Below are 19,539 nucleotides of genomic sequence, written 5' to 3' on the forward strand. Positions count from 1 at the left end.
GCTGAGGCTAAAGAAGAAACAGAAACTGACAAGTGGCACCTAAAAACAAGCTCATTTCATATTTGTGCAAAGAACAAATATTTACAGAATCAATTTACAAGGTCAAAATTCGATGAACACATCCGTGAAGAGAAAAGAATAGAAGGCTTTACACTAAATCATATCACTGCTCGACTTTGGCTGGAGAACGGGATGTTTACAGTTGGTAAAGGGCTTCAAACAGTTCTAGTCTAAAGATGAAGATGTTCATCCGCCATGCTAGTCCTGTGAAGTTGTAGAGTATTCGAATAAGAGACGTTTGGACGGAGCAGATTGTAGGAGCACCCGAAGACGGCTTGTGAGCTGGTAGATCAAAGTCCACTGCATTGCCATCTCTGAATCCTTCATCTGCCTAACTACAGATGCCTGCAAGCGTGAAATGTTAATTAGAAAATAGAGAGAAATTACAGGCAAGCCTACCAAGATGGATTCTTGAAATGTCAGCCATTCAGTCAACAGCTCGCAAGAGTTTGAGACTTAAAATTATTGATCAATATTAGACCTGAAGACGCTTCCCCAGCTGGACTTCAACTTCAGTTCCAAATGAAATGTTGCTAGCCAGAGACTTGAGGGGATCAACTGTAGGGTCCACAGAAAGCAAACTGGGGATTTGGGGAGCATAAACTAGCCTCCACCTTGCCTGTCCAAATTCTCCCTTGCCCTCTATCCTCGGCATCAATGTCTCAAGCGTTGCGGTAGCAAGCTTCTTAAATGCAAGCTGGCCATCGCCTTCCAGTATTGATTCAGCTAGTTGACTTTCAAAGACTCTAGCAGCCTGTTTAGGCAAAAACCAGAAGTTACATTTGTTTTCTTGGAGAGAAACTTATTTCCAGAAATCTCTCATTGCCTTAAAGATATGGATGATTCACATAAATTCTCCAAGGCAGGAAGGATAAATACGCTAAAGAAAAGTGCGTAGCAACAAAACCAGCATAAACATTGCAGATTCAGCATGTCCAATAACAGATGCACTTAAAATCTAGAGTACTCCATGTTAGTTTTTCTTCATAATAGACCAAAGACGACTTGCACAACCATGAGTCACAAAAGTGACAGCACAGAAATTATTTGTCCACTCACATCTACTTACCAACATAAATGATATCCACAAGAAAGCATGAGATAAGATATTTATAACTGTGTAATTCATGCTGTGACTCCTGGTCTAACATTCAACACACTTCTCTAAAAGCGCATTGCACAAGCTTCATGAAAACTTTAGGTTTTAGCATCGAAATTTACCTCAGTAGTTGAGAGGACATCTTGCTCCCCTGAACGAGTTGAAGTCACCACCAATTTTTCCTGCCATTTGCTAGCTCGACTTTGAATCCTAAATTGCCATTCTGATCCTACCAGGGCTAAATCCAACATCGGATCAAGTCCATTGTCAGGCTCAAATTTTGCTATATTAAGATGTTCTCGCTTGAGCCTCACCTAGATTTAGGATACACAAAAATGAAATATAATGACCAAACAAGCATTTCAATAACATTTATATGGAGAAAAATTGACCACAGAGTTGCAGCACATACTTCAAGGTCTTTCACCAATATATAAATGTTACCTGTGTCGCAACAAGATTTACATCACCATTCTCGAATGTCAGAATGCCTTTAGGTTTTATCCATTTGGGATGAGCTGGACCATTTAATTCAAGCTCTCCACTAACAGCAAAATTGAGTATCAGAGGATAAACTATCCTCAGTTCAGGTCCAAGAGCAACCCTCAAGTCTGTTAGGCGGATATCTAGTTTCGGCTTACTATTCACCAGCACCATCTCCTTTTCAACCTCATCACTTTCACCTGCAAACATCACGGTTGGTCAAAACATTAGGAACTCAAGTTACAAACACTTTATGATCAACCAATCGCACACTTATATGAGACATAAAACTGTCGTAACATGGCATCATTCCAAAAGTTATAGGTCTTACAAATTTTATTTTCTTTGAGTCAAACGCATAAGATGCCATGTAAGTAACTGTGTATAATGTATAATCTAAAATCCAGATTGGGAAGGTCAGGTGGCCCGCCTATACCTTTTATGTCCCCTCTCTTAACTCATCTAGCCACTAGTTGATTCTTATTTTCAACTTTCTTGCACATAAGGACCCTTAATTGAGTTCTATGTTATCTCCGTGACAGTATTACCTGACAAAAAGTAGTCCTGATACTGTCTTCAACAACCCTTTCTGATGTATATTCTTTGTTGTTACCTTGTTCTACGTGGATGTTTCTCGGCATTAATCAATATAGAGGAACAGGTAGTGGAAACTGGATGTTCAAAGATTTGGGTCTTGATAAATTGGTGCCTTCATAACCTCAAGTTTGGGCTCACTGTCCACAAGCATCAATAATACACATGGCTGTTTGGCAATTCATTAGTTTTCCGTATGTGCTTAGGAAGAGTACTATTCGTTCATAACTTTCTTTCTTTTCCTTCTTCATTTCCTTGTGATTCCAGAGGATGTCTAGCTAACCATAAAAATCTTATAAACTCATACATCTGTTCAAATGATTTGGAGCTAATAATATGTCAAATCTTATGTTTCAAAAAAACAATTTTGAAGCGTCGGGGGAAAAAAAGGGCTGGGGCTTATAAGATGTTAGGTGATGACAATTTTGTAATAAACATGAAATTATGGAGCTTGTTAAGAGGAAATGAGGAACTCTTTACCTTTTGAAATAAGCTTATAAGATTTTAACAGTTCATCTTTTAATTTTATAAGGCCCTTCTGTAAAAAACTTACAAACTGCTGTACAACATCATATAAATTCACTCAAAGACCATCTTCTTCACCAGTCAGCAAAATAAGTAATTTATGTTGTCCCGTATCGCCTTCAACTTTCTCCAAAACATGAATTATTTTGATCCCTTTGACTAAATAAAGCCAAATGCTTAAAGCCTACTGCTAAAATCAACTATAAAGCTCAGCTTCAACTTCTTATGCACTCTTACCAGATGATTGGTGGAAGGCGCTCTTCGATGACGCTGGTATTAGGTTGAGAAAACGTGAAACATACTTTGATGCAACTATGCGGCCATAACCACCAGCTGCTGACCTTGGTTCATTTGTTGTATCCCTATTGAAAGGAGCAACTGCACTACCCTTGTCATGTGGTAGATATACTTCTCCTTGGCTAATCTTTATCTTTCCAGAGATGTTTGGTTGCATAATAGATCCAGTAATTTGCAACTGAGAATCAACCTGGCCACTTTGGTATGATATTTTCAGTTCCGAGAAATGATGAAAACGGGAAAACGAAATTCAAAAAGAAAATCAAGAGCAACAACAAATTTGTTTGCATTTGAGATTAAAAAGTACCTCAAGATATTCCTTGCACGCACTTCCAGAACCTCACATTTCAAGTCTAGTTTGTCACTGAGAGCCGCTTCACTTATTCGGAGGGGCAGATTCCCTTTTACAGACAATTTACCCTTTCTGCTTACTCTACCCTCCAATGAGCCAATTCGCAATCTATTTGAATTTACAAGCACTGTCCCTCCAAGATTAGTTACTGGTTTCCTAAGTACAGGTGAAGACACAGTTGCCCTGTGAAAATAGGCAGACCCATCCAGTACGGGTTGCTCAACAGTGCCCCTTACCTATACAACATGAAACTCGAATTCATAACCAAATGTGTCTGCAGCAGGGGTGGATGTTGAGTGTGAGAGAGAGAGAGAGAGAGTGTGTGTGTGTGTGTGTGTGGGGGGGGGGGGGGGGGGACATACACACTTCTCATAGTATTGTTTGGCTGTATAACAGCAATTGTACCAACCTGAAGCATAATTTCGGCATTTCCATGGAGCCAGTTAGCATAAGGAGACAATGCTGTTAGCAACATCATGCCACCATCTTTAATATCAGCATCAATCCTAACTTCCCCTGCATCCAATATGTTCCAGTTCAAACCCCTGAGGCTCTCTGCCAATTGTGTATCCCAAACCTCTTGATTTTTTTCTCTGGACCCCTTTCTATCACTAGCTTCATCTGCAGATGCTTTACTTCTCTCTGTATCCCAACCTCGAACCCATGTGGCTTCAGTTCTATCTCTTTCAGTACCTTCTTCCTCCGAAATATTGTTCTGTACAAGTGTCACAGGAATGCTTCCTTGAATATGTACATGGCCATTTTGAACAATGGGTTCAAATTTTGCGTTAAACAGGAAACGGCTTGTTGGGGTTAGAGAAGCAACAACTTCAGCCCTACCAAGTTCAATTCCACCAATCGCCCCATCAAGGAGCCTGACTTGGACATCACATTCTGGTTTAGCTAGATTTCCTTTAAGATCACCTTCCATGTGTAGGATGCCTCTAATTGGTGCTAATAATTGCCGCAGAGAGTGAACAGCTTCAGTGGCTGAATTTTCAATAACCTGAACTAAAGTAGGAACCAAACTGACCGGAAAATTCAGAACAGCAAAATGCAAATTTGTCTTTGGCCCTAATACTGTTCCATCTGCGTGGATCGTGGCATTATCCCTTTGGATGAAGATTTTCTCAAGACGCAGACCATCATTGTTGCTGTACATACCAGCTGCTAGAATCCGCTGCGTTGTATATGTTCCCCACTCCCATTCCTCTCCATGAAAGTCAAACTCGGCCTAAAATAGAAAAAGAAAAAAAGGAAGAAATCAACTGGGGGAATAGAAATTGCATTCTTGACCAACTAGGTGAGCCTCAACTGGGGGAATAGAAATTGCATTCTTGACCAACTAGTGGCTCACCTAGGTTCAAACTTCCTTTCTTCCCCAGATAATTTAACAGAAACACGGAGATCCATGAAGATGCACAGTAACAAAAATTTGATATTGACTTGGGGGGTTAATTAGTTTTTCTACTACAGGTCCAGAAGAGGAGTTATCTCAGTAAGAAATCAAAAGAAATGAAGTAACTTCACGTAGAACTAATACTCATGGGAAGTCGAGATTCTCCACCAAATTATGAATAGAATCAAGATAAAGCATCGAAGAGTTATATAGCTCCAATGGTGAAGTAGCCAGCTAAAATTTCAATCAGAAACTTAATTTTGCGTCGTTGAATCAATATGATTAAAACACAAAATGTGCAAGATATCTACCGTTGTGTCTCCATTGCCTCCTCCACTTGCATCTAAAGAACCACGCCAGCGACCTTTAAGTTCAGCTAAACCAGGAAGATCGAAATCGTCAAGGACAACTTCATATGATGCAGCACAGTGACCCCGAACTTCCTATAACATGTTTTACACAAATAGCTAATTTTAAATAGAATGCAAATTAAAGCTCCACCTAGAAGCTCCTAGGAATCCCACTAAATCAAATCTTTAAACTTTGCAAGTAACATGCCTCCAGAAGTTTTTGAAGGCTTTCAGCACACAGTCCAACTGACTGCAAACTTTGTATGAAGAGGTCCTGTAAGCATGCAAAGAGAACCACATAAAGTAAATGGTAGCACAAAGTCAAAGCATGTACAAGCAATTAAGTAATTTAAAAACTCATCCTGATTAGTAAAAGCAAAGAAAAAGCAAAACAGAAAAACAAAGGGGAAAGGGAGAAAAATGACAATCAACAAGGAAAATGATAATATTGCTATTAATCAAATATGCTAGCAGCCGGGATTTCACAATTGAGGCTTGCAAATACCACAACAGCAAGCAACTCTGCCCTTAGATTCAAAAAGTGGAAAATGGTGAACTAAAAGTGCATTTGTGGACATAGAGATCATATCAGCTGGTCGGCCTCATGTTGTTACATTAAAGGTTCCGTTTTTTATGTACCACTATTCTACTTTAAAATATCCAACCGGAAGATGAATTAAAACTGAATCTCATCTGACCCCAGTTGATCTCAAATTCAGTGCCTACAACTAAAATAAGTGATTATTCCAAGTAAATATGCACCATTTAAAAATCTATTTGATGAGCCCACACATAAGCAGATTTCCCTACAAGTGAAAGAGCTCTTATTGCAAGAATAGGGAAGGAGTAAAGCCCCTGACAACACATCATGGCCACCGTCTCTAACACGCACTAACACAGTTCACACAAGGAATCTTCAAAAACATCCATCACACATTACAACCTTTGATCTAGATTGCACAGCAGGATCAGAACTTCGAGAAAGAAGCCTAGCAAGTGGAAGCATCTCAGCAATCTCAGCGTTAGGCACCTCTAGCCTCATTCTCCATCTACCCATAGAAGAGATCATGCTACCAAGATGACCAGTCATGACTCTCTGGAACAAGCTACCTGTTTCCCTTCCAGCAGTGCTTCGATCTCGGGAGCCAGGCAACACATACTCCCCTTGTAGTTCATATTTGCTACTGCTTTGTTCCAAGATTGCTCTTTCGACAGTGATCTATACCAGAGAAGTATTAACCAGCAAAAACATGAATATCAACCACAGTTATTTATACCAGATAAGTATTAACCAGCGAAAAACATGAATGTCAACCATTTTACTCCATTTACATAAACCTCTGAAACAATATAAAAATATAAATAATTTTTAGTCCCCCTGTTATGCAACATGAAACAGTTAAACAGTCAACCAAAGATACAGCCAATCAATGCATATTCACGACAAAACAATTGAATGATTAATCCTTATTTCCTTGACCCAAACAAGGATGAAAACTAGCAAAGAAGAACCTCTGTCTCATATGCAGTTATCTTAAAAAATGACGAAGTCATGAACTCAAAATGACTTATGCTTCTGAGAACCATTTGTTGCCTACTCTAGATCAATCTCCTGCATATTTGATAGAAGTTTCTAATAAGTGAAAAGAAAATTTATACCATCTCTAACCAAATTATTAGGAGAAAACTCACAATTGACCACAACTTAGTATTTTCAGAATCTGATACAAGGTAAAGCATGTCCACAGTATCGTAACGCCTGGTCGATAGTATTATTTGAACACATGAGAAAAAGTCTAAACTTAGTCCCATGTTCTGATGGGAAAGGATATAATAGTCATTATAATAATCAAGGAGGGGTCTCGCCAGTGGTTTATTGGACCACTACATTGGAAAAATACCCACTGCCCCTAACCAAAATAGGCCCCATATAAATACCTCAGCATAACCCATTTTTGGTCAATTTCTCCTATTATTCTTTTTGCTCTTGGATTCCTTCCAATTTCATCAACTCTGTTCTCTAGAGTTCAGGATAACTCGACAATTGGAAGGTTTTAGCCAAGGCACACCTTGTCTATCCTAACAACACTACTCGTATTGTAGGTCTCTACCTAATCAATTAGTCTGTCTGGGCTATCCTAACGACGCTACTCATTTTGCAAGTTAATACAAAGAGCATTGTCCTTCACATACCTGGACTTTCTGTGTGCCTCCTGTAATGGGCTAGTGTAACAGCAACATTTTGCTTCATTAAGGCATTTTTATGTTACACATGTAACAATAGTTATTTCTCATTACTTGCTTTGAAAACATAAATGCAACATCATAAACTATTAGTACCTAAAATCTCAGGCAAAAATCATATGGAATTTAAAATCAAACATAATAGAATCGACATGAACAAGAAAAGGAAAGCTAGAAAAGAAAGAGATGAAGTACAAGCCTGGCAAAAGTATCAACACAAACATCTCTATTTTCTCTCAGATTAGTGCATGGTTAAAATTTAGATAAGTGGTGCAAATGGACTTCTGAAGAAAATAAGTACCCTTCAAGCCATTCAAAATAGAGTTTGCCAACAATATTATGATATCTTAAATTGAACATAGAACACGAAAATAACTGCAAAAGTACATTGCAATGTAATAAATGATACATACAATACTCAAAAAGTAAACCTCAGAAGAGACAAGATATTACTTAATCTGAAATAGATAGGGGGAAGGTACTTACCACATCCCCACTCCATCTGGCAGCCACATCCAGAGCTTCCCCCAAAACACCACTGAATTTTGGCCGGAGAACAGAGAGCACACCATGGCCCCTTCTTTTCTGAAAGTTCAACTGAAGTTCTGCCTGAAAAGGAGACAAAGGAAACAAAATAAATTTAAGCTTAAAAACGGACAAAGAATACTTGATAAAGCAGCTCACTTATTTCAATGTTTATTATGTTATCCAAGACAGAATCGTACCTCTTACAGCTACAAGCATTATGTTCATCTACTGTTCAAAACTCTAATTTAAATGGAAATGCACAGTGATAGATTAAGTTGCTCAGAGCATACAGCAATCGTCCAATCTCAAAATTCTTTGAGGCAATTATATATTTAGCCAATTTCAATAACATATTACCAATAAACAGAACAAAACATCATAAATAAAGCTTTAATCAAATATGCAGTCCATTCAGCCAACCAAATGGCTGAATCAACCAGTTGACTGAGCACGCTTGAAACAGAAGATAAGAGTAGATGCAAAGCCATCACTAAGTAAGGAGATGAGGGAAATCGTTTAAACAAATTTCACACTTCCAGAGCAGGAGATCAGGATAACTTTGAGTAGTCTAATAAGAAGTTTACTCTTGAAATTGCTCCACGAAGTGAGGCTAGCTCCAGCTCATCCAGCGGCAAATGGCGTACCTAGTTGCACAGAGAAGACACATTTTGTACCAATCAGGAGGAAAGAAGTATAATAAAAAGGTCTAGAGGAAATGGGCAGAGAGTAAGAAGCAAACTAAGTCATTCCCAAAAAAAAAAAAAAAAAAAGAGCAAGGATGGAAGGACCTCCAAGTTAGCTGAATGTAGTGGTTGATAATATGCATTAGCTTTCAGGTGACCTTTCTGCAGAGAAAAAGACAGCAACTTTCCAGCTAGATTCTCTTCAGAAGTTGATCGCAGAGGCCCTACCAGTTCTATTGCGAGACTTTCATCTGGTCTACCAGTAGCGTCCAACTGCATCACCAAATAAACAGAGGTGATGCTGGAACGATATGTGTTTGGGCCTCAGATACAGAGAAGCAAGCAGTAACTACTGATGTCCTCACTTATGTGATGAGAATATAGTTGTAATCATAGTTCAATGACACAAGTATGCGAAATTTTTCATGAGCTACAGAGAAGTGTAAAAAGTTCAAGTGACACTTGCAGAGATTTTCGTGATAGGAAGAAATGCTAGTTATTTTGTGCTCACCATGCAACCCTTTATAGAACAAGAAAGCTGAACAAACTTATGAGGACATGGTAATTGCTAACTTTAGCTTCCCAGCATCTTGCACCATAAAAGAATATAAATGACTATCCTAACAGGAAAATCAGATTGAAGATGCAATAATCTCAGCCGGAAACATTTCTATTTTTTCTGGCTCCCCCGTGGAGAACAGCTAAAGTCATCCTCCAGTTCCTTGAGCTAGTAGATAAATGTATCAGCAACGCATTTTAGACATGAGTTACCAGGCCCAAATGAATACAACATCTTTTAATGATTAATGAAAAGGAAACAACTAGTTAGAGGGGAGAGAGCTGTGAGGAAAACCTTGATACCCTTAGATGTTATGTTCAACACTCCAGCTAACTGAGGAGCCAGCATCAATTGATTAAGTTTTAGACCTGAGATTGAGACCTCGCCGGAAATACTCTTTGTATCTTCATCACCCATCAAGGGCAGTCTTAAATTCTCATCAGGCTGGAGGACTTGGCTGTCAATGCTGTAGCAATTCTTGTTAACCTTCCCTTGAAACTTAATTCTTCCTGTTGCTTTCAGATGCACGGGCCTCAGAGAATCGAAAGAATAGGAAGAAACAAAGTTGAAAAATTCAAAATTGCGCATCCGTAGATCCAATTCAACTCCTTCCACTGAGAAAGGCATGGTAACTACTTCACCACACTCTCTCCAGTTTAACCAGTTTTCATCAGGATATGAAGTTAAAACTTTCATATACAATTCAAAAGCAGCAGATGAAGAATTGACACAAATATGATCAGGTGAAATTATGACATCTCCACGAGCATCAGAAAGTGATCCCTCTGCTCTTGGTGCGATCCATTTGATATCAAATCTCCTATATTCATAAAAATATATGAACAAGCTTCTCCAGAGAAAATTTAGTTCATGGAAACAACTGACTCCACAACATTTAGAAAACATAGCAAGATATCTTACGGTCTTAACAATGAGCCAGAAACTTTTGTTTCTCCATTCAGATCTCCTAATTTAAGGGGCATCGTTTGAAGATAACCAGGTATATATCGATGCATAATTTTATCGAAACATAAGTTGCCTGAAAAGTTCACATCCATTGCCGTGTCATCAACCTCACCCTACAATGATAGGCCAACAAACACCAGATTAAACTCACAATACGAAAAACACGGGCTTTATGTAAGATCACAAAAATGGTCGAAATTGTATCTTCTGAGTTGATATCATATGACAGAGAACTGATCTGCATAAGACCCTAATGTATTCAATTATAAGCCTACAGGTCAACTACATATCCTACATAAATAAAGAAAATCTGGTTCAAGCATTTAAATTTCACCTAGAAGACTCTCAAATACTGGTTCAACATAAATGCCTGTCTATCACACTGCACCATGTGGTCACAGCTGAATGGTTGTAACAGAATTAATACATCATTTTCATTGATGAATTGATAGTCATTGAAGTCCTGGAAACTAGAGTTCAATTATATAGGATGAAGTAGCAGAACTAACCTGGGGTTGCAAATCAAGATTCCTCTAAATATAATTCTAAAGGTGATAATATAAGAATTCCATGGTATAAAGAACTGAATTTACTGATGCAGGTTATTTATGTTTACAGTCAACTATACTGTCTTCTAGGAAAATAAGCACCTCAGGACAAATCCAAGCATTCCCCGCTCCACGTATTTCACCACCATCAACAAGTGTAGCTCTGATTCCATACAAGTCAGCAACCTACCATGCACAAGCAGGAAAATTAGCATATGGGTAGGAAAAGGAATAAAAACTCAGGCTACCTGTGAATTATGGATTATTTTTAAATAATTACTCACACAATTATCAGTGTTAAAGGTAAAGTTGGCAGACACATAAGATAATGGAACATGGTCAATAGCTGCCACAGCACCAGCCTCTTTATTATTCATCATTGCCTCATATGCCGCTGATTGAGGAGTATTAGCAGACAAATGAATAAGTTTCCTTGAGACCAATGCACTCCCCACAAACACAGGAGCATCCAATGGGCCTTGACAATTAAATACTGCTGTTACTGATCCCGCCAACTGAATGAATCGAGGTAGAATTGATGTGAAGAAGAATAACAAGGACAACCTCATCAAAATGATACTTGAGATAAATAAACCAAGAAGAAAGTTAGGGTAAAATCCACTTCGCAAACCTATCAACAAGCCAAGTACATGATTTTCACAAAATCAGGAGAAAGACCTTCAAGGATGCAAGGAAAACTTACATAAAAAACACCACACAGAAATGTCTCTTAAAATTTTGCATGTCTATGTATGTGCGAGGGCACGTCTACATGCATGAGATTGAACTATGAGTTCAAGGGTTTTCTCGGTTTTGGCAACTTGTTGAATTTGTCAGTTATGCATCATCCATTGCAGATATGCCAGATTTGTGGTGGTCTAATTGGTAGCAATGTTCAAGAAACAGTACCGGACACGCCTGCATGCATGAGATTGAACTCTATGCTGAAGTGTTTTCTCGGGTTTTGGCAACTTGGCTGAATTTGTCAGTTATGCGTCATCCTTGGCAGATATGCCAGATTTGTGGTGGTCTAATTGGTAGCAATGTTCAAGTAACAGTAGTTAGGTTTGTAGTGATCAAGAACATGGTTTAGATAGGTCAAAGAAACTGGTGCTCTGTGTACTTGATGCAGGAAACAGTGGTACAATGATTGCCTATGCCAATAGAGGTTGATTTATAAAGTATCTAGTAACCCTGCAGGCATGGTTCTGGTGCTCATTTTTACAGACTCAAAATCACCTCCAACTGACTAGAGGATAGATGATTTTCAACATTCTGAAATAATAAATAAATATACTTCTCTAAGATTTACATGAAGGATGGAGTAAATGCAACCTAAAGTTACCATGCAGATCTAGAATTTTTTTAAGGGTCTAACGCCAAATCCAACCACTAAAAAGCTCAGAGCATAACTTATATCTTCAGCTATATATGCAGTTAACAATATCATCTGAATCATATACTTCATAAAAGATATCAAAGCTTTTGGTGTAATATGAAAATTAAGTACCCAGAACCAAAGTACTAGTAGTTATTTTAATAATTTAAATTAGTGGTTTGTGCAAAGAATCTGGTATTTTTCATGATAAAAGCACAGGAAAAGAAAAATCACAGCAAGAACTAATTCTGAAATTTAATCATCCAGGGAAAGGAGATGTATACCGGAAATAACAAGGGCTTCATCTTGAATGTTTTCATCAAGGCATTCACTTCTACCGATGGAACCTGAGATACCAGCCTCAGAATATCAACAACTAAACTAAAATTGGATTAGTGAGAGGGAGGGGAAGAAAGAGAGAGACTGTGTAGAAGTCCTTGTCACACATTAAATTTAAAAGCTAATGATTCCACAAACTACAAGAACATCCAACGACATTAATACTTTCCACATATCATTAGTTTTCCATTCAAATATTTCCACATTCAAAATCATCATTTTTCATAAATCAAGGAGATTGAAATCCTCTATTTCTGCTTTACCTAACTTCTAAATAGGTTAGTTCAATTCAATTGAATAACTCAAAAGCAAGAATAGAACAATAGATAAAACAAAATTTATCCCTGTACGTTAAGTAAACTTTTAGCTTCTAATAATTTATTCATTGATTTTTTTCCCCCAGAAACAGGAACTTAGACTTAAACTGTCGGACCACAAACTTTAAGGTTGGCCCTAGGACTAATGACGGTTAATTCATTATTGACATTAACAGAGTGGTAACAGAAGAAAACTCCTAAAATTCAAAAGGAGCTGCTTTGCACAACTCTTGTTCAACACCAAACCTGTTATACTTCTCTGAAGGGATGTAAAGCAACACTCCCATGAATCGGTTAGATGATAAAAGGACCTAAAGCCAAATCTGGAGACATTATTGCAACAAATTCACAGCAGAAATATATTGGCATTCCAAATTGATGTCACGAACCGCAAACAACTCACTTCCAAGTCTGGAAGTAAACATTCTTGCATCATAATATTTACTAGGTAACTAGTTCATTTTAGTTTTCAAAATTTAAGAGAAGGGCATGAGAAAGGAGGGAAGCACATAAGAAGCACTAAAGAAAATGCACATGATAACACTTGGTTCCAAATGGAAATCCATGAGATGGATAACAATGCTTGTGGAGGCAAAAGCATGGATATACCTGGCACATTAGGTGATACTCTCCTTCCTCCGGATCAATGCCAAAATCCCCAGATGCTTCTAAAGGAATATCACCAAACCAGCCCCTGGCATTGTGCAAAAATATTCGCTGGGCACGAAAAAACAAACTTGCAGACATATCCTGTACACAAAGGAGCTATACCGCTTAAAAGTGCCTTGGAAACCACAGTGCAAGTATTAAACTATATACAACCTTAAAGAACGAATGAAAACCAACTTATACTCTTACAAAGTGCTAACTGTTACACTACTAGCACATTCTAACTAGACTCACTAGGTCGCCTTTTACTCTTACAAGAATCAGTCCTATGTCCTTCAAATTGTCAAGCCATATATTAATTAAACTAGTATATCCTTCAAGAACGCACTTCACAACTATCTTCAACATGACCAAGAAAGATAGTTGGCCATGCAACTGCCTGCAAGTGGAGTAACTTTTCATTTGTCTTGACCACCACTCAATAATATGGCATAGCTTTAATGATTTTCAATAATGTGAGAACTGATTAAGGAGAACCGGTAGAGAATTCAATCAAGCAACGACAGATAATAAAAGGTCAGCATAAAACAGTTGTTACAAAGACATACAGAAAACCATGACGGAGCATCATATATGTGAAAGGCCAGCCCAGTTACATCTAGCTGCCCGTGAAAATTAGGAAAAGTTTCTCCCTTGGACATGCATATGTGAACCTGTTAGCAGAAAAGTTTAATGTCAAGATTCATCAGACAATAAGATTCGTGGTGGAAATACTTTGCACTCTCTGGAAACAATAATCTATTGGACCAGTAGGACGAATTGAAAAGGGCATGATAAAACCAAAAAAATAAAGAAAAAGGAGGCTCTCAGAAGAATTAATATTTACATTTTGTCAAGAAGTTGAGTAAACAAATGTAATCCTAGTACTCTTCAGAAATGATGTTCAGGAGACAAACTTAAGGGCAATGCTATAGTAATCTTTCCTTTTAAGGGGTCTCAAGCATCTATACAGCAATAATTATTTTGTATAACAAACCAAAAAATAATAGCACAGTATTGGATGTCATGATATGAGCTTTCATACAAATATTCAAGAACACTAGAAATTAGGAATCAGATGCCCAGCACACAAATAAAATGATCTCAGGTGCAGTTTATTATACACTTTTAAAAAAAACATGGAACCAAGATACCATGTGCTCTTCACAGCATTGCAAAATAAAATGAATTTGAATCAAGAGACTAGCCCTTAGGAAGTAAATTTCAACGTCATCCAACTCGAACAAAATGATCCAACCTCCTAGACAATTACAGTGGAAAAATATCCAGCACTGACGACGATGTTTGGTTGGTGGTCCAGTCATGCCCCAAATTCGTAGTGATTGCTATAGAATAAAATATTCTTCCCAACTTTTGTACATCCATGAAATCAATTCCTTAGGGAGACACCTCAATTCTCTGGAAGCGTTTTTATCACTAAAAGTAGCCAAGTATCTCAAGAATATGCTTGCCATTCGATACTGAAGATGTGGTGCGGAATCCCACAGGTACAACCAACGTTTTTCATTGACTTGGATAAGCATCTAGAAAGCTATTATATATGTCAATGAATGACTGAAACTACATTTACATCCTACATATAGATGGAACTGAGTCCATCATAGTTTTATTGGGAAACTTATTATAAAACCCCTATATCCTTAAATCCTTTGTATGTGATTGACCAAAGCCCATGAACTTTCCTAGTGCTTTAGGTGTGTCCAATATTTGTTCTTTAAGCACCACATTTTACCTCAACTGGAATCAGAGTATTCTGGCAAATGGCAACCAGGTCAAACAAAATCTTCTCATCTGAAAAGGGACCATGTAAAGAAGCTCCAGACTAGTTTGATCAGGTCTCTTGAGCTTTCCAGCAGATACAGCCCTTAAGGTAGAGTTCTTAGCTTCACCACAACTAACCATAATGCTACTGATGTAAACAACTCTAGAATCAAATGTTTCATATTAACTAAAAGTATAAGAAAGTGGTACAACTTTGTTTGTCCACAGAAACTGAAGAAGAATTTATGAGATCCTTGAAATTACAGCAATATTCCTGGGTACTTACATGCAAAATGGAAAAACAATGAATTTTTAAGACATATTTTTGGGATTGAAATTCACAAAAGGACAAAGTTTTCAACTTGCAAGATCACTCTCAATTGCAGTGGAAAGACCCATCTCATGTAAGTGCATGCATTTTGCAGGAAAACTATGAAGTAAGAGAGGTACCTCGCCACTAGCTCTTCCTTTAGACCATGTAATTGGAAGGTCTACAATCCTCTCAAAAAGCTATAAAAGAAAGAAATAGAATCTTAAGCATATCTAAATTAAGTTGGAGAAAGCATATGTGGCTTACAAATGAAGAAAACTGTTGACGTTCTCCATGTACTTTACCGGGACAAAGAGATTTGATATTTTCAAATTCGCATGCCATTTCTGCTCGATGATATCAACATAAACATCCGAGGACAACCACCCACCATCTTCAGAAATCATCCCTGATCTCCACATCTTACAGTTTCCACTAAGCTGCACATGGACACGTCCATAGTGATTTTGAAACTTCACATGTCCAGTAGCAACTTCCATTTCTCTATAAAAGGAAAAATTATTCAAATAAGACATGCATATGCATGAATTATCCATATTTCAGCACAGCAAACACAATTATCTATCAAATAGTTGTTCACAAAATCCTTTTCCAGAGAAAGTAATATTGATGGAAGAACACAAGTAGGACAACTATGTAGATGGAACTTGAGACCTTTGAAAGCTTTCACAAAAAGGAATAGTTTCTGACAAGCAAAACCAAGCAGCATATATTACAGAAACATTAAGGTATTTGTAATCAGCATCAATGTTCAATCTACAAAGAAGAAACAGAGACAAACTAGCAGATCAAGGACGTGAAAAGCAAGGGAGAGACCCTACAGATGTACCAGAACTGAATAAAATTGAAACTTATCAGTACCACCAGTAAAACTACCTTGGTTCTGTATCACCATATGCAAGCAGCATCAATGTACCACCTTTAAAATGCACAGAGTCAAGGACAACAGGAATCATTTTATCTATGCCTGAAGTATTTTCTTCACCGCTCTCATCAACTAGTTCTTTGGATATATCCTCAACTCCTACACCAATCTCAGACTTCAGCCTTCGCAAAGGATTTACAAGTAAACAAGACAATGCCTCACTGAAGTTCTTAAAGGCAGAGGATAAACCTGATTGTGGGCTCGAGGGCGATAAACTTTCCAAATGATTCACCGAGCTTGAAGGTTCAAGCTCCATCAGACTAGAACTACTAGAGGCATGGACACCTTGACTATCCAAAATATCATCATGAGCATTCTTCACCTCCTCGACCAATCTAATAGTTTCATTCCTTGCATTTGTGTTAATGATATCATCACCTTCCAGATATTGACTACTTGTGGGACCAGTGCTGGTGCCTCTCGGTCCTACAGCATTGCCTTCTGATGAAAATTTATTATTGAAGTTGGTAGATTTAGTAATTCTAGCCAAAGTAAAAAGAAAAGGATCGTGTAAGATACTAGAGTCAGTTTTGGATTCGTTCTCCACCTCCAAGATCACCTTGTTTGTCAATACACCCTCAGTAACTTCAATTTTTCTATCATCAACATTATAATCAACCTTCACATCCTGATGATCAGCACTTGCATCTCTTTCAGAGTTGGAGCTGGCTGCATCAGCACTGCTTTGCATTGGAGAAGTCTCCAAGTTCGGAGCATCAAATCCTGCAGAACCCTTACTAGAATTGCTAGACTTCCCCAGCCATTGCCCTTGGAAATATAAATGAGCTGCAGATGCACTACGCTCAAGAAGTCTTCTTTTAGAAGCAATGCCTACCATAGATGAATCTCTTCCATTGTTCTTCCTCTTGAACTTATGCCTCTTAGACCCTAGCATAATTCTGGACCACATGCTACTTTCTGCAGAGGAAATTTTTGCACCAAATGATCTCTCTAAATCTGCATGCTTCAAATCATACTCTGCACCAGCATCCATGCAATGATGATCTCCCCATTGCACTTTCTGGTCCATATAATGGAATGGGTCAGGAGTTCCCAACCTTGTGGGGAGACTCGTACTCTCCTTCAAATGATCAGGCAGAACACAGTTGCACTCAGAAATGACATAACCTTTTTCAGCAGATTCTCTAGCAGCAGCATCTCTTTCCCTCTCCCAGCGCCTAGCAGCTTCCTCCCTTGATATTCTCCGAGTTCTTGTACGATAATCAATTCCTTCTTCAGTGGACAAGTGCCTCTGGGGAATGCCTTCTGAATAGGGTATCCCCAACCAAGTGTAGCTCTTTTTTTGTGCTACCAACAAACTTGGGTTGGACAAAACAGCATCAATCACAACTTTTCCCCTCCTCAGGCTGGCAAAAGGACGAATTCGTAGCTTGATAGTTGGAACCTCGCCACAAGAGAACTCTTCACTGTGAGGCCCAATTGAGCAAGACTCCAATGTAATGCTTAAAGGTGAAATTCTTCGAACCTTACCAAAATCAAGTTCTCGCTGAATATGACCACTCAGTAGTGTACAAATGGAAGGCAAGAGATTGACTTCAATATAAACTTTTGCTTTTGACTGCCCATACCAAACCAATAAACACACCCCAGATATCACGGTACAAAAGACAGAGCACCTGAAGAGAAATAACCCCTCTTCCCATACTGGAGTCATATATTTGACCAAAGTCTTGCTGCGTACAATGGGCTCTTTGACAGAATTGATCATCCAACCACTCCGGAGTTCCAGCTTCTTCCATAATAACTCAACATTTTTCTCGCAGAAGTGCATAAATTTGTTGCCATGGAAGATCCATTCATGCTTCTTTGCACATTTACATGATAGAAAATCCGAACCCTTTTTGGAGGGTTTTAATTTAACTCCCCTGAGGTAAGCATTCTCGCCCCTTTTTCTTCTTCCAAAAACAGTGCACTTAAGTGGGGCCCCAAGAAATGGACTGTGAAGTTCAACACTCATTATCTCCAATTAATGCACTCAACTTGTTTTGCAACTCATTTACAGGGGACCAAGAGCATGCCCTTAGTCCCCCGACCCAACCAAAACTTTAAACTAAGAATGTTACAATTCAAAGCCAGCACAAGAGCAATCTAAACCTGAAAATCATGTGAAAGAAACCCATTAAAGAATCTTTCCAAGTCAAAATTTCCATCATTAATAACCAAACACACTTTTTTAATTGTAAAAATGCCAGAGTATAAACAACTTGTTATATATATTAAAAATAAATTTCATTAAGCAGGGATGGATATTACAAGGAATAGGACCAGAAATCCTCAAAAGCACATCAACAAGTTTCCTCAAGAGTACAAATTAACACAAAGAAGCCAACTCAAAACTAAATTTCAGCCCCCCCACAATATTACTCTTGGATTCTTCCAACACGTCCATACACACTCAAAAAAAATCACTTTACCTTCCTGCTATCATATCAAATATAAATGGACACAAGAAATTATCCGTGGCAACTCAACTTAAAACCCACCTTTCAAAATCCAAAATCTGGAAACTCTTTCTACAATAAGCAAGCCCGAGTAAAATGTCTAGAACCCCGTCACCCTGCAGCTCCCCAACACTTCACGACAGCTCAAGAACACAAATATCTAGAAAACCCAGATTGAGACATAAAGAAAGGATAATACTGCACATCTCTATAACTATGAATCACACCATGACCACAAGCATATGTGCTTTCTTGTTCTCTTAGTTTGTGCGTCCATCTGTTATAAAAGCATACTAACCTGTACGCAATGACGAATACACCATTCAACACGAAAACGACATTATGATGAACAGAAAAGCGTTGGTCTATGTGCCTACGCGAATGTTACGAGTCTTCGGAGATTGCTTGGCGAATTGAATTTTACTTCGACTTCTAATGGAGAAAGAAAAGAGAAAAGGAAAGATTGATAGTGGTTGACCAAAATACCAGTGGCGTAACGATGCGTAATGACAATCATAGCCTCATGATCCATGGAGGAGACACGCGAAGAATGTGGATCAACCATAAAAAATGGGGGAAAAAAAATAAAAAAGAGGAAAGAAACTTTTCCCGCAAAGAGAATAGAAGAGATTGAATAGATCTCTTTCAAGTTGATGAGGAATTAAATAAA

At 38.2% G+C, this 19,539-nt stretch overlaps 1 protein-coding gene across 6 annotated transcripts; it reads right to left on the reverse strand.

The window, feature by feature from the left end:
- Positions 1–33: 33 nt before the first annotated feature.
- On the reverse strand, positions 34–19,466 carry EMB2410 (embryo defective 2410). 6 transcript variants are annotated; one of them, XM_088882166.1, is made up of 25 exons: positions 19,168–19,456; positions 18,912–19,029; positions 16,359–18,522; positions 15,767–15,965; positions 15,602–15,661; positions 13,939–14,043; positions 13,331–13,471; positions 12,350–12,412; positions 10,972–11,202; positions 10,790–10,873; positions 10,095–10,252; positions 9,468–9,993; positions 8,720–8,887; positions 8,516–8,575; positions 7,890–8,012; positions 6,103–6,378; positions 5,368–5,433; positions 5,121–5,252; positions 3,820–4,644; positions 3,366–3,646; positions 2,999–3,255; positions 1,604–1,842; positions 1,282–1,473; positions 542–814; positions 34–405 (listed from the first exon to the last, which is right to left on the reverse strand). In XM_088882166.1, the coding sequence occupies exons 3-25, from the start codon at positions 18,383–18,385 to the stop codon at positions 259–261; spliced, it is 6,633 nt and encodes a 2,210-aa protein (XP_088738292.1). In that variant the 5' UTR covers positions 18,386–18,522; positions 18,912–19,029; positions 19,168–19,456; the 3' UTR covers positions 34–258. The 6 variants fall into 6 exon arrangements, with proteins under 6 accessions (XP_088738292.1, XP_011081871.2, XP_088738293.1 ...); XM_011083569.3 differs by lacking the exon at positions 18,912–19,029 and having other exon boundaries at positions 16,359–16,506; positions 16,597–18,522; positions 19,168–19,455; XM_088882167.1 differs by lacking the exon at positions 18,912–19,029 and having other exon boundaries at positions 5,121–5,248; positions 5,364–5,433; positions 19,168–19,457.
- Between the last annotated feature and the right edge of the window lie 73 nt (positions 19,467–19,539).

The sequence above is a fragment of the Sesamum indicum genome, linkage group LG6 (genome assembly GCF_026168435.1).
Source record: "Sesamum indicum cultivar Baizhima isolate 11 linkage group LG6, ASM2616843v1, whole genome shotgun sequence".
NCBI lineage: Eukaryota > Viridiplantae > Streptophyta > Magnoliopsida > Lamiales > Pedaliaceae > Sesamum > Sesamum indicum.

Excerpts from the sequence above, each read along its gene's own strand:
- EMB2410 (XM_088882167.1), bottom strand. The coding sequence starts at position 18,385 with ATGAGTGTTGAACTTCACAGTCCATTTCTTGGGGCCCCACTTAAGTGC. Across the intron at positions 14,044-15,601 it reads AAGGAAGAGCTAGTGGCGAG|GTTCACATATGCATGTCCAA; the intron begins GTACCTCTCTTA and ends TTCTGCTAACAG. Across the intron at positions 12,413-13,330 it reads AGTATCACCTAATGTGCCAG|GTTCCATCGGTAGAAGTGAA; the intron begins GTATATCCATGC and ends CTGGTATCTCAG.